Source organism: Puma concolor, chromosome C2, assembly GCF_028749965.1.
Source record: "Puma concolor isolate L17-30 chromosome C2, mPumCon1.1.hap2, whole genome shotgun sequence".
Classification (NCBI taxonomy): Eukaryota; Metazoa; Chordata; class Mammalia; order Carnivora; family Felidae; genus Puma; species Puma concolor.
In genome coordinates this window covers 158319531-158332690 of record NC_141675.1, presented here as the reverse complement: position 1 = coordinate 158332690, position 13160 = coordinate 158319531, and the positions used below count along the sequence as shown (strand labels likewise).

General features: G+C 66.2%; 1 protein-coding gene across 1 annotated transcript; it reads right to left on the bottom strand.

Annotated features, from left to right (window-relative positions):
• Positions 1-2243: 2243 nt before the first annotated feature.
• AIRE (autoimmune regulator) lies at positions 2244-12886 on the bottom strand. The gene is made up of 14 exons (XM_086676356.1): positions 12641-12886; positions 11924-12098; positions 11552-11707; positions 11108-11182; positions 10295-10411; positions 9210-9352; positions 9022-9102; positions 7978-8093; positions 6872-6971; positions 6166-6348; positions 5579-5697; positions 5391-5493; positions 3674-3742; positions 2244-2652 (listed from the first exon to the last, which is right to left on the bottom strand). Exons 1-14 carry the CDS (start codon positions 12884-12886, stop codon positions 2572-2574), a joined length of 1764 nt encoding a protein of 587 aa, XP_086532482.1. The 3' UTR covers positions 2244-2571.
• Positions 12887-13160: the final 274 nt, after the last annotated feature.

Genomic DNA, 13160 nt, shown 5'->3' with positions numbered 1-13160 from the left:
TACCCACATGGTGGTAACGTCTGGACCCTGAACCTGCCCGGCCCCCTCAGTCCGCCACACAGGCCCGGGCACGTCAGGGCAGGACAGGCACAGGGCCCGGCACAAATCGAAACTCAGACCCCTTGCTCGTAACTTGTTAATAATTTCAAAACAGTGACAATGAGCCTCCGACCACGGGCTGGCCTGTCCACAAGGCCTTTGCTGCCTCTTTGGGTCAGAAGAGCTGTTGTTGATATTTTGGCCTAACTGTGTCCCCGCGTTGGGGAGAAAAAAGTACTCACCCCATTGCTAACAGGGGTAAGGGACTTTTTCCAGGGAACCAGCCCAGCAGGGGGGAGGTCAGGCGCAACTCTGACCACAGCCCCCAAACGTGTGACTTACGGAGGCCAGAGAGCAGGCGAGGTGCCTCAGGGCGGATGGAGGAGACACCCCGAGGCACTGGGCCCAGCCTCTGACGGGACCCTTACCGAGAACAGGCCAGGTGATCAGCATGCGACAGTGGCCCCAGCACCAGCACGTGATGGCATCTGGAGACAGGGTCTTACAGAGGCGATTGGGTTAAAATGAGGTCACAAGGGTGGGTCCGACCCCAATGTGACTGGGTCCTTATGAGAAGAGGAGATCAGGACACAGATACACGCAGAGGGAGGGCCAGGTGAGGACTATGGCGGGGCGGGGGTGGGGAGGACAGAGCCAGCCCCGCCCCTGCCTGGTCCTCGGACATGCAGCCTCCAGGACAGAGAATGACAGCTTGCTGCCTGAGCCGCCCCCCTGTCCACCGCGGGAAAACAGTGAGGCTGGTGTGTGTCTGCCAGACCCGTGATGCTGGCTCATTCCAGCACGAACTGCTCACGTGCTTGGCACACAGACGCTTCAGGGTATTACAAAGGCGGCCGCCGTTCCGGAGCTGGACGAGCCAGACAGACTTCGCCCCCGCAGAGAGACAGACAAGTAGCCACAGGATCGCTGCGGGAATGTCAGCTCTGGGCCGGGCCCACCTGGGAGGCCGCCCTGGTCACTTGTGTTACTGTTCACGGTTCCAGATACCCCCCGGGGAAGGTTCCAGGCGATGGGAACGCAGGCTGGCACCGGGCCAGGAGTGAGAGACAGAAGACAGGCGCGCAAGCCCCTGCCCGGCCTCCCCCACCCTGCCTGGGTGGGGTCCTTCTGCAACCCCCGTCCATGCGCGGCACAGGGCGAGCGAGCCTGGGCCTGTGTGTGGCCTCCCTCCCAATCCCTGTCTCTGTCTGTCCCCGACAGGAATGTGACCCACCCTCTGAGCCTGACCGGACCTTCAGCACTGCTGTCCCAGGTAGGCCTGCCCCTCCCCCCCCCAAGGGGGCCCTGGAGGTCTCGGGAGTGACAGCCAGACCCCTGAGAGGCCGTGGGCCGTGGGACCCTCCTCCTGCTGTTGTCCCCACCTGAGTTTTCCCGGGCTGGGGACACGTGTCCCAGCTCTGCAGCCCACACGTGGCAAGGCCTGTGGCCACTCCCTCCCTCCCCATCCGGGCGTTCTACCACGGGGTCCCTGCAGGTGGGGGCTCTAGCAGCACTGACATCTTCTGCCAACACCACCCCAGCAGCTGTGCCCTACACAGGGTCCTGGGTCCCGGGCCCCCAGCCACGGCCCGTCTTCTGACTGTGGCAGGTGCCATGAGGAAAGTAAGGCACGGTGCTGTCCGCGTGGCCTGCTGCCCCCCAACCGCCTGACTTCCTGTCTGTCCCTCACACCCTGCCTCCTCCCGTCTCTGCCTCGTCCTGCTTCATGCTCCACAGTGGTCACCCCGCCTGAGGTCACCTGCTTCTGGCACGTGATCTGTCCCTCCCACTGGAATACCTCCCTCAGACCCCCGTGCCAGAATGATGTGCACCGTAGAGATGACCCACAACAGAGCTTTCTCGAGTAAATGTCTGACTGGACGAGGAGGTGGCACTGAAAGGGACGTATCACGATGAGGAAACAGACGTGCCAAGGCCCTGGGGTGGGGATGAGCTGGGCCCTAGGATGGGGGAGGAGGGAGGAGCCCATGGGGGTGCAGCAGAGGTGGGCGGGCCCAGACCTCACGCTTGGACCATACTGGGGGCTCCGGGGAGCACTGGAGTGCTCCCAGCAGAGACAGGAGCACGCTGTCCACTTCTAGGGGCCATTCCCACCTGCGGGCGTCTCCCTTCCAGCCAGCGTGACCGACACTTCAGGCAGCAGAAACACAGGGGCACAGAGCCCCCAAAGCAAACACACCCCGTGAAGAGCACATCGAAACCCCACAGAAGTGGTTTTTATTTCAGTGCGCACGGCGCTCTGCATGTCCACGAAGATGGGCTGTGTCTGCGGGCCTAGTGTGGGCAACACCTGGACCTTTCGGTTTTTCTCAGTCCTAATGTGACCAGCTTCCGGGGATGGGAAGCGTGTCCTGTCGGTCCCTCTCAGGGCGGGTCACCGTGAGCACGAGTGGGAACTCGCTGGCATCTGTTGATTTGGAGATGGGAGGGAGGGTCCACTCTCAGCTGAGGCCGCGTCTACGGGGGCCTCCCCTCCCCCGGTGCTGCCCCGCAGACCCACGCCGCACTGGATCAGGAGGGGAAGGTGGGCGCCTCGGCCAGCGGGCGGGCCATGCTCTGGATGGCCCACTGCAGGATGCCGTCGAAGGAGTGCTGGAAGACAGGAGCGCAGAGGACTGGGAGGCCTGCCTGAGCCCCCAGGGGACAGGTGCACACACCGTGGGTTCCAGCGTCCCCTGGAGTCACGAGCATCCCGCCCCTCCTAGTCACAGGTGGGGAAACTGAGGCCTGAAGCACCACAGGGCACGTCAGGTGAGGGAGGACTCCTCTTTTGGCGCTCTGCCATAGCATCCTGCAAACACGGGGCACGGCCGCCACGGCTCTTCCGCCTCCGTCTTCTTCCCGGCTCCGAGGCAAGACCGGTTCTTCCATCGTGTGCTCCCACAGGACGGAGAGGGCACGGGGAGACCCAACATTCCAGCAAAATGGGGCGACTGCCCCCTTTCTCCAACGGCATCAGGCGACCGCCCCGCCAGAGCCACAGGGCCAACATCCAGTGCCCGGGGTCACCCTGAAAGACTCCTGCACTGAGACCCACCCGTGCCCAGCCCACCACACCGGGCAGGGCCCCACAGCCCCAGGAGGCCACGGGCGGGCCACCTGGGTGTGGGAATGGCTGGAGGAGTCTGACCTCCTGTCAAAAGAAGATGGAACCCCAAAAAGGCCCATTTTCTTCACAGCGACTATAGCTGTTCATCTTAGGGTGGAGAGGCTGGGGCTGGGAGGGGCCGTGAGAGGTCCACCAGAGGCAGAGGTTCCGGGGCGCCCACCTCCCCCCCCAGGGGGAGTCATGGCATCAGAGTCAGGCTTCAGCGGTGCTGGAGCTGAGGTCCTGCAGCCACTGCCCCTCCCACCCCAGATCTGGGAACTCTGGACCCCAGATCTGGGAACTTTCTGCTAGAAGCAGAAAGGGCTCAGGGGCTCCTTTCAGCTCCTTTGTGCGCTAGGGGCTCCCGCATGTGCTGGGGGGCCAGAGCCGCGCAGGAAGCAGCCTGGGCCTGTGGTGCTCAGTGCACCCAGCAGGGTCTCCCAGGCCCTCCTCTGGCTCCAGCTGCTTGGGGCTGGGTGGGGGGAGGGGAGGAGAAGGAGGAGCCCCAGCCAGGTGACGCATTACCTCGCTTAGGAGGGATTCCAGGTCATCCCTGTGCACACCCGGCTCGTGACCAGCAGAACTGTCCCCTGCCTGCAGCCCAGGAAAGGGAGGTCAGCCCAACTCCCGCACCCCTGCCGGGCACAGCTGGAACAAAGCGGCACACCATGCAGAGGCAACAAGGGTCTAGGGGACAGTGGCTAATGCCAGGACAGAGGGCATGCTGTCCCCAGCAGGGCCCTGGGAGCTGAATTCTAACACCCAGCTCCTGCCAGGGTCATGGGCACGAGCGAGCTTGGGGCTCTGGAAGCTGGCTGCCCAAGGCCCCCAGGCCTGCCTGCCTCCACGTGCTGCATGCAACCTTCTGGGGAAAGCCAGGTGACTCAGAACCAGCTAGAAGGGACCGTCGGGGATGGAGAAACTGAGGCCCAAAGAGGAAAGCGTCTAGTGTGGTGCCAGCCATTCATCCATCCGACTAGCATTGCCAGGGCCAACCGTGCCCCCTCCCACCCAACCCCCCCCTTAAGGGGCCAGAGCCCGGCAGCAGGCTGTCCATGAACAGCCTAGGAGGGAGAGAGGACCATGCTAAGTGGACCCACATGAGACTGCCAGGTTCTGGCTCAAAATAGCCAAATCTGAGCTCCTAAACACAGGCCCTTGGAGGCAACATCAGCCCCTGGGGCGTGAAAAGGGACCCAGCTCCAAGGTGGGGGCGGGGCGGGGGGGGGGGCGCTGCTGGGGAAAGCACTGGGGCCACACCCACATTTTCAGGACAGCCTCTGGGAAGGGAGCCAAGGGGCTGGGACTTCTTAGTCTCCAAAGTCGTTACATTTTACATCACAAAGACAAGGGGGTCTTTGCTAAATTGAGAAAAGAACCCAAGAGTCAATGAAGAAGCATCTTCTGGAGGGAGGGACCCTCTCTGGGGCGGGGTGGCACCCGGCAGGGCGCGCACAGGTGTGGGCTGAGCCGTGGGCGTGCACGTAAGCCCCCTCGTGGGCAGAACAGGGGCCCCCGTGCCTGGGCTGGCATCGCACAGGCACAGTGTGTTCGTGGGAGGATGCGGCGCGGCTGGGGAGCACGCCAGGGCACCGGTGGGGTAGGACTTGCCACCACCCAGGGCCCTGAGAGGTTCTTGGGGGTGGGGCAGCAGGGACACGGTCAGGCAGGATGAGGTGCGCCACCTCGAGGCTCCTGGGAACACACGGGTTCTGAGGGAGCCCCGGGTGACTGCTGGGTAGGAGGGCAGAGGGAGGCCACTTCTCCCAGACGGCTCCCGGCCGCAGGATGGGGCTTGACAGGGCCCTGGCGCAGGGCCACGGGGGGACTGGGGTCACACTGGGGAGTCAAGTGGGCTTGATCATCCCCGGTGGAGCCTTCTTGCTGCGGCCGCTTCACCCCCCACCCCACTGTGGGGATCGTGCGCCCCAGGCGCTGGGAGAAGGAGGCCTCTGGGGAGCCCTGCGCTGGGAGACCAGGGGCCTGGGGGGGGGCTTGCTCTGGGAGAAGGGGGCCTGGGGGGGCCCTGGCTCAGTCATCACGAAAGAACAGCCATCCCACAGCCGCTGGTTTCCAACACACGTGATCCCAAGGGAAGCTATTTAAACAACTAAATTGTATGAAACAGTGAACGCAGGGCCACGGGTCGCGGCGCATCCGCGAAGCTGGCACTCGAGTGTCCCTGGAGGTGTGCTCGCCACCTCGACCCCGCGGGGTCCCCGCCTCTCTGGACAGCACTGACCTTGGTGGGCCCGGGCACGGCTCGGGCGGGCGTCGGGGCGGGCGCGCCCTCCTCGGGGGCCGGGGCAGTGTCTCCGGAGCAGGATCGGCAGCGCGGGACGGCCCTGCGCACAGCGGAGGATGGTGTCGTGGGCTGCCGGTCCCCCGCGGTGTCCCTCCCGGTCCTGCGCACCAAGCCGCCGCGCTCACCCGGGCCGCGCTGCGCCCGCGGGGAAGTGGCAGCGCCAGTGGAAGGCGGCGGCGCAGTGCGCGCACCGCAGCGCGTCCGCGCCGTCCCCGCACACGCCGCACCGCGCACCTGCGGGGCCCTGTGGGGGGACAGAGTGGTCACGGTGGGGGGGAGGGGCGCCCACGCCCTCTGCCCCGCCCCCGGGAGCCCAGCGACACCCAGCACCTTTGCTCTGCAGTCCCGAGAGACCTTGCTCCGCCTTAGTGGACCCGGACCCCCTTTAGGGTGGTCAAGGGGACCCCAGAACCGCCTCCCTTATTGTCCTGCCCCTGTGAGGGTGGGCTGGGGTAGGGGTTCCAGGAACCGGGGCGGAATGTATCACCCCTGCTGGAATCCCTCCAGGAGCCTCCCCTCTCTAGTTCTGCGTGCACAACCCCTGCCCCCCCACCCCCGTCTGGCTCCTCCTCCCTCAGCCCTGACCCCAGCCCCCCACCTGACTACTGCCCCCCTTCCCCGCATGTCACTCCTCCTATTTAGGCTCCGTCTGGTTGTCCTGTGGGCCCTGAGCTCCCAGAAAACAGCCACCCCCACCTCAGCACCCCCTCACCTGCTGCCCCTCGGGGCCCACACACAGTAGGGGGCGCAGGGCTGAGGGGTTCAGCACTGGCAAGGGGGCCGCAGAAGGCGGGGCCAGCAGGTGCTTGTAGGGGCCGGCAGCGTCCATCCCGGCTGAGGGCTCCCTGGACAGCCCCTTGGCCTCTTCCCCCGTCAGCTTCAGCCCCAGGAGGACCTGGAAGCAGAGGGCCGGTGCTTGGAGAGGCCACGGTGGCCTGTGCCTCACCACCCAGGGAGTCAGCGATCACTGGGACCCGGGAAAGCCCCGGGGGCTGGCGTGGGAACCCCACATGGGGTTGGAAAGGTTTGGGTGAAGCTCCTGGCTCTGTGTCCTCAGCAAGGTACTTGACCCTTTTGCCATCTACAGACGGGGTTCCCGTGGCCCTCACGGGCTGTCAGGGAGGACTCCGGATCTACCTGGACGTGTGTTGTATCATTCCTGTCTCTGCTGCAACAAAACGCTTAAAACATTTTTAGAGAATGTTATTAGTAGCCAAAGTGCATCCCCTGAGCCGGGTGACAGAGCCAAGGCCCCACATGGAGCCATTTCCCAGTGTTAGAAGCCAAGCTGATGAGGCCAGGCCGGGGGTGGGGAGTCCCGGTTCCAAGCCTGGGGCCCCACCCATGGGAGTGGCTGGGGAGCGGGGGTGGGGGGGTGGGGGGGCCTGCGGTGGGCCTGGGCCTGGGCCCGGGCGTACCTGGGTCTCCGCGGGCGGCTCCTGGGGCTGGGGCTCCTCGGCCTGGGGAGGGTCCCGCTGGCCTCCTCCCCGGAGACAACTGTAGCACCTCCAGGTCCCACTGCTCACGTGGCCCACGTGGTCACCAGCCAAAGACATGCAAGGGGGACAGAGGGGACCACAGACTCCCAGATACACAGGCAGGGGAGGCCTGAGGTCTCCTCCTCGTTGCCACTTTCCTTTCGCAGATGGGGAAACCGAGGCCCAGGCTGGACAGTGGGCAGAGCCAGGATGGGAGGACTGCCCCGGCCAGTGAGCAGGAGGGCCCGGGAGGCTGGGAGGCTGAGCCCCGGGGGTGGGAGGGGGGGTGGGCCTTGCCAGGATGGTCAATGTTCCCTCTGCTGAGCCCCAAGAATCCGGACATCTGTTGACCTGCAGAGCCCCGTGCGTGGCTCTCGCTGGCTTTGCCCTCCCGACGGGACCTCTCTGAACTGGGGACCCACCCCCGTTTCCGCAAGGAGGACAGTGCCCAGCAGAAGGGGACACGGTCAAAAGCAGGAAAAAAGAGAAGATGACCGCCCCACCCCTGGAGGCGAATGATGACCTCGGCTGAACGCCCTCATTTAGTGACAGGCATCAGAGACAAGTGGCCTGGTGAAGGCCACTCAGGGAGCAGGGGCAGGGCCAGGGCTCGAAGGTGGGTCACTTCTCCCACGCAGGCTCTTCCCCGCCAGCTGTGGTCACCCGTGGGAGCTGGCAGTAGAGGGCAGGACGCGGTGGGCGGGGGGGAAGGGAGCGCCAGGAGGTAGACGCGGGAGGACTCCGGCCCTGCCCAGGACAGGCACCCACTCTGCCCGACTTCAAGTAGGACCTTGTTTGGAGGAGGGGGGCCGGCTGCTTGTGGGACTTTGGGCTGGGGGTGTGTGGTGAGATGGGACAAGGTGGCCGCTCTTCACTGGGGGGCCTCATTCTGCTTCTCTGCCCTCTGGGGCCCTGCTGGCCAGGCTGGGAGGACCCAGCCTGGGTGACCCGAACAGAGACACTTCCAGGCAGCCCCACACCCAGGTCAGTCGGGCAGAAGTGGCCGTGAAGCCAGCTGGGGGCGGAGAGCGGCCTGCCGGGCTCACCTGGGAATCTCCCGGAGCGGCGGGGACAGGCAGGCCAGGTGGAAGGCCCGGGGGCAGCCGTCACAGCAGATGAGCTCCCCACCGTCCCGGCACACGGCACACTCATCCTCGTTCTTCTGACACGGGCAAGACACGCGTATCCTCTGGGAGATCCGGGGTGGCGCGGCGCCCTCCCCGAGAACCTCTCGCAACAGCTCCGCTGCGGCATCCCCAGGGGCCCCCAAGTCCCCTGCCTGCCCCAGCCCTCCCCCACGACACTCTCCCTCTCGGAGACCCTAGTCCCCTGCGCACACCCCCGGGCCAGGCCATCCCTCTTGGGAGGACGGAGCCTCCAGAAAGCCCCGTTTCCCGTGGGTGCCTGTGTCCCCAGCAGCGTCCACACTGCCCACCCCGCACGCCCTTCTTCACAGCGCAGTGGAGCTATGGCCGGCGGCATTGCCATCAGCCCCAAGCACCCGCCGTCCCCGCGCCTGGAGCCTGGACGCTGCCTGTGCCCCTGCCTGAATGGCACCACAGGGCCCTCCGGGATGCCTCCTCCAGGCCAGGCCGCCCTGCACAGCGATGAGCTCGCTCACTGTAATCACCCCCTGATCCTGCCAGCCGGGAGCTTGGAGGGGGGCAGGGGGACACGGGTCCTGCTCCCTCCTGGGCTCCCGGGGCCCAACAGCGCCTGGCGGGGGGCCGGAGGCGGTCAGATCTGTGGTGGTTTCTGTGCTGTGCTGGATGCTCAGGTCCCTGGCTCCCAGGAGGGGCCACCTCCCCACCCCCTGGCCTGCTGGGAGACTGTGAGACCGGGGACAAGGGCACCCAGCTCAGACCCATGGTTTTAAACACCTGGTAGGACTCACTTTCTCTGAGTTATTTGAACACAAGTTGTGTGCTATCAGGAAAACTGTTACTAAACAAGGAAGCTCGACCCTGTGAACAGAAGCTTAAGGCTCCGTCCTCATCACCCAAGGGAGAGCCCTGGACAGGGGCAAAGGGGCAGAGGGACCCCCTGTGGACGGTGGAGACGAGGGAGTTCCACTGTGGCCTGGGCATTACCTGGTGGGGCTGGGGCTCGCTGGGGAGGGCGGGAGGGGCCTGCACCCTGCCCTGTGCGCCTGCTCTCTGGTCGCCTCCACCCTGCTAGGGAGAAGGGGGCGGGTCACCGGAGTGCGGAGCGCCCTCTGGGCAGGCCCAGCCCCAGCTGAGCTCTGTGTTGGGGGGTGGCTATCAAGGGCAGGGCTTACAGGGGCGGAAGCCTGGGTCCCCTTGGCTCGGACCAGGGTCTTTGGGCCACCGCTACGGGCCTTGTTCTTCCCCGCACCGGGGTCTTCGAACTTGCTGGGAGTATAAAACTCCCCCCCAACCTGGATGCACTTCTTGGAGCCACCTGGGAGGAGGAGCCACCCTGGCTGGCCTGGGAGGCCCAGGAGGGTGGGGGGCAGAGTGGGGGGACAGAGAGGTGGGGGGGTGGAGTGGGGGGGCACTCTGCAGCTGGCTGCTCCCCACCCCCCACCGCCCAGCCCCAGGCAGCTCTGGGACCAGGGTCCTGGGCACAGCAGGGGTCCTCTGCAGGGGGCGAAGGGGGTGCTGCACCCGGCCAAGCGTGTCCACCTGGAATCTCAGAGTGTGGCCTTATTTGGAAGCAGGGTCTTTGGTGATGGGGTTAGTTAATATGGGCTCCCGAGGGACACTGAGTCCAGTGACGGGTGTCCTCAGGAAGAGTGGAGAGGACGCAGACAGATACAGGGAGGACACCCTGAGACTTGGGGGCAGCGGCCACGGCGGTGGGGCCCGTAGCAAGGACTGCTTGCGGGGAGAGGCAGGAAGGACTCTGCCCCGGGGCCTCCGGAGGGAGCACGGCCGCCCACGTCTCCACTTTGGAAACTCCTGCTGTTTTAAGGGCCCGGTGCGTGGCCACTGGTTATAACTGCCATGGTGAACTACTTCGGGGTCCCCGGGACCCTCCCTGGGGGGTGAGACCAGGGCCCGCATTGGCTCCCGGAGGCCAGCTGGCCCTGGCCGTCCGCAGCATCCCCGGCCAGCGTCCAGCAGGAGGGAGGGGAAGGGGGTGGTATGGGGGTGGGGGCAGGTGCTGGAGAACTTCCCGGAAGGGGATGAGCCCAAGACCCTGAGGGGCCCCTCCGGGTGGGCAGAGTCACCCGGGAGGTGGCCCTGGACCGCCGACCTCCCAGAAGCCCAGGAGCCCCCACCCTGAGGGACGCCCTCGGTGCCTGTCCCCCCTGCAGAGGTGGCCACCTGCGCGCCAGCTGCACGTGCACCTGGGGCCTGCGTCCCCCTGGCAGCACCCTGGCCTGGCAGTGCCGTCTACCTGACTCAAACACCTGCTGGATGAGGATGCCCTCCACTGCCCCATGGGCTCCGGGGACGTCCCCAGATGACACGGTCACGGCTCTCTGGACCGAAGTGGACGACATGGTTTGAATTCCTGGGGAAGGGAGCACAGGGCGGGGGGCGGGGGGGGGTCATCGATTGGAAAGACGGCCCCTGAGCACCCCCTCCCTGCAGGCCGTGGGGAGCGAGAGGCGCCTGGGCTGCGGAAGCCTTTCCTTCTGTCCAGGGCAGGCCTTGGAGGGGGCCCAGCCCTTCCACGGACAGACAGCCAGCCAGCCCATGTGTAAGTGCAGAAACAGGCCATGGGTGTGTGGGGGGGGGGTGAGGCTGTGTGGTGTGTGTGTGCGTGTGGAGTGTGGCATCTGAGCTGACCAAACACAGCAGGCAGGGCCGGACAGGGACCCCCAGGACATGGCCCCGGGTGGTGCTGGGAGGGAGGCCGAGTTCCCAGGGTCTGTCTTCAGGTCAGGTGACTCCGGTCTCCGGGACCCCCACCCTGGGGCAAGGAGGGGACAGAAAGGGGCCAGGCTTCATCCGGCTGAGGGACCAAGAAGGATTCTGCGGAGGAAGCACAGTCTGGGCCGGCCCTGAGGACGGAGACACTGAGACGGGCACACGTGGGGTAACCCGAGGTGCCCCTCTTTCCCCAGTGAGGCTGTGCAGCCAAGGCTGTGGGGTGACATGCCAGGCGGGCAGGGTCCCAGCTCCCAGGACAGGCCGGCAGAGGGCAGCACCCCACTGGGCCCTTGACTCGGTGACCCCAGCCCAGGAGGTCGGGAACCTGGCTCACCGTTCCCCAGCAGGGGGCGCTGCGGCTCTGCGTTGCTCTCTGGCTTCCTGGGGTGCTTGGCCTTTGCCTGGGAGCCTGCAGGGGGAGTGTGCAGGGGGAGCCACACCAGCCTGGCCCTCCACTCCCCATGGAGGTGGGGGGGGGGGTGAATGCTGGCGGCCAAGGGCACATGCATGCGGGCGGGGCCTCCCAACTCCCGTGGTCCCCTTGCTTTACTGGCTCTGGTGTCCCCGTCAGTAAAAGGAAGTGACCCCCACCTGCCTACTTCTCGGGGTCCTGGGACGAGGGCCGGCTGGGCTCACCCACGAAGCACCCACAGGGATTCTCCGCAGCCCCGGCGGCTGGCCGGGGTGGTGGGGAGAGGGGGGCTCCACGGCAAGGCAGGAGGGGGACGGCCAGTGGTGTCGGGCCGTCTGTGACCGACCAGTACCTCCAACCAGATACCTGGGTTGGAGGTGCCCCTAGGAGACAGTGCCCCGGGTGGGGCGGCCCTGGGCTCCTCCAGGGCCTTCCTCTTGGAGGGAGGTCTGGGCAGCAGCACTGGGGCCTTGGGGCCCGTCGGGGGCTTTCTCCCCTTCCTCGGCTGGCTGAGGTCCACGTCTGCGGGGCGAGCAGGGACCGGGCCTCAAGACCAGAGCCGACGCCCTGGCAAGGTGCGCGAGAGCCGGCCCTTTGACGCTCAGGAGCCAGGACGGTCCTCGGTGGTGTCGGGGGGCTCCCTGGCCACCCCCCTCCCTTTTACAGTCCGGCTGGGATGACTCCAGCCGCCCCCGGCTCCCGCAGAACCCCAGTTCCTCCCACAGCAACCCCCCCGACCTTTGGGGAAACAGTCTAGGATGGGCTGCAGCCGGGCGTATCTCTCCAGATTGTAGTCCTTAAAGAGAACCCTCCAGAAGTCCAGGATGGCAGCTGCGTCTTGGGTCAGGAGCCACGAAAGGAGCGCGTGGAAGGCCTGTGGGCAGCCTTCCTTCTCCTTCAGGCGCAGGGTCTCCTGAAGCAAGAGTGGGGGCTGGGAGGCCCCACCTCCTGCCCCCCCTCCACAGCGCCCGCCTCCTGACCCCCACCACTCCACACTCCCCCGTCCTCCTGACTCCCCCCTCCTCCCGCCCCCCCTCCTCCATGGCACCCCCACCTCCCGACACCCCTTCTGTCTTTCTGGAGGGCAGAACACCATCCCAGAGGGAGCTGCAGGTGACCTGGGCACCGTGTCCATGCCCTCAGCTTGCAGCGGGCATGAGGCTGCCTGGGGGTGCTGGGGGTGAAGAAGACCCACCTGGAACTCATCCTAGGGGAGCCCCTAGCTTAGAGGGCAGCTTGAGGAGGGCTGGGCAGGGGCGCTGGGGAGGCACAGGAATTCGCCCTGGAGACCCTGTGCCTTCTCCTCGTCACCAAAACAGCCCGCCCACACGCCCCTTCCTTCCCCCCCACGGGCGGGGCGGGGTCCGTCTGGAGCTCATCTTGCCAGACACTGGCTGGCTGGAGGGCAAGGCTTGGGGAAGGCGAGGGGGACATTGGGGGTCTGTCTGGGCCCACCTGGAACTTGTCCTCGGGGACCACGTCGTGGTCAGCCAGCGCGTGCAGCAGCGGGAAGGCGCTGTCCACAGCCATGGCGATCTCAGTGCGGTACAGCCTCAGGAGGTGACGAAGCACCGTGTCCCCACCTGCCTGGGCCTCACCCGCCGTCGCGGGGTCTGGGGGCGCGGGGCTGGGGGCCCCCTCTCCCCGCCTGGGGTCCCGCGGCCTTGGGGTACCACTGGACTTGTGGGGTGTCTGGGCCATCTCTGCCTTCTGGCCCCTGCGCTGCCCCTGACCTGCCGGGCTCCCGGGCGGGCACGCCTGGTCAGGCGCACCTGGGGGGGGGGGGCACCTCTGTGAGCCAGAGCCCCGTCTCTATTATACTAGGCTCCCCAAGGACAGAGCAAAGGCCGTGTTTCTCTTGAGCCAATCAGGGCGGGAGGGAGGGGCAGGGATGGAAACTTCCCTGTGACCCAGTAAAGAGAAGGTCCCATCCGCTCCATTCACACCTGCCAGCAGGCTGCTGGCTTCTCTTTCT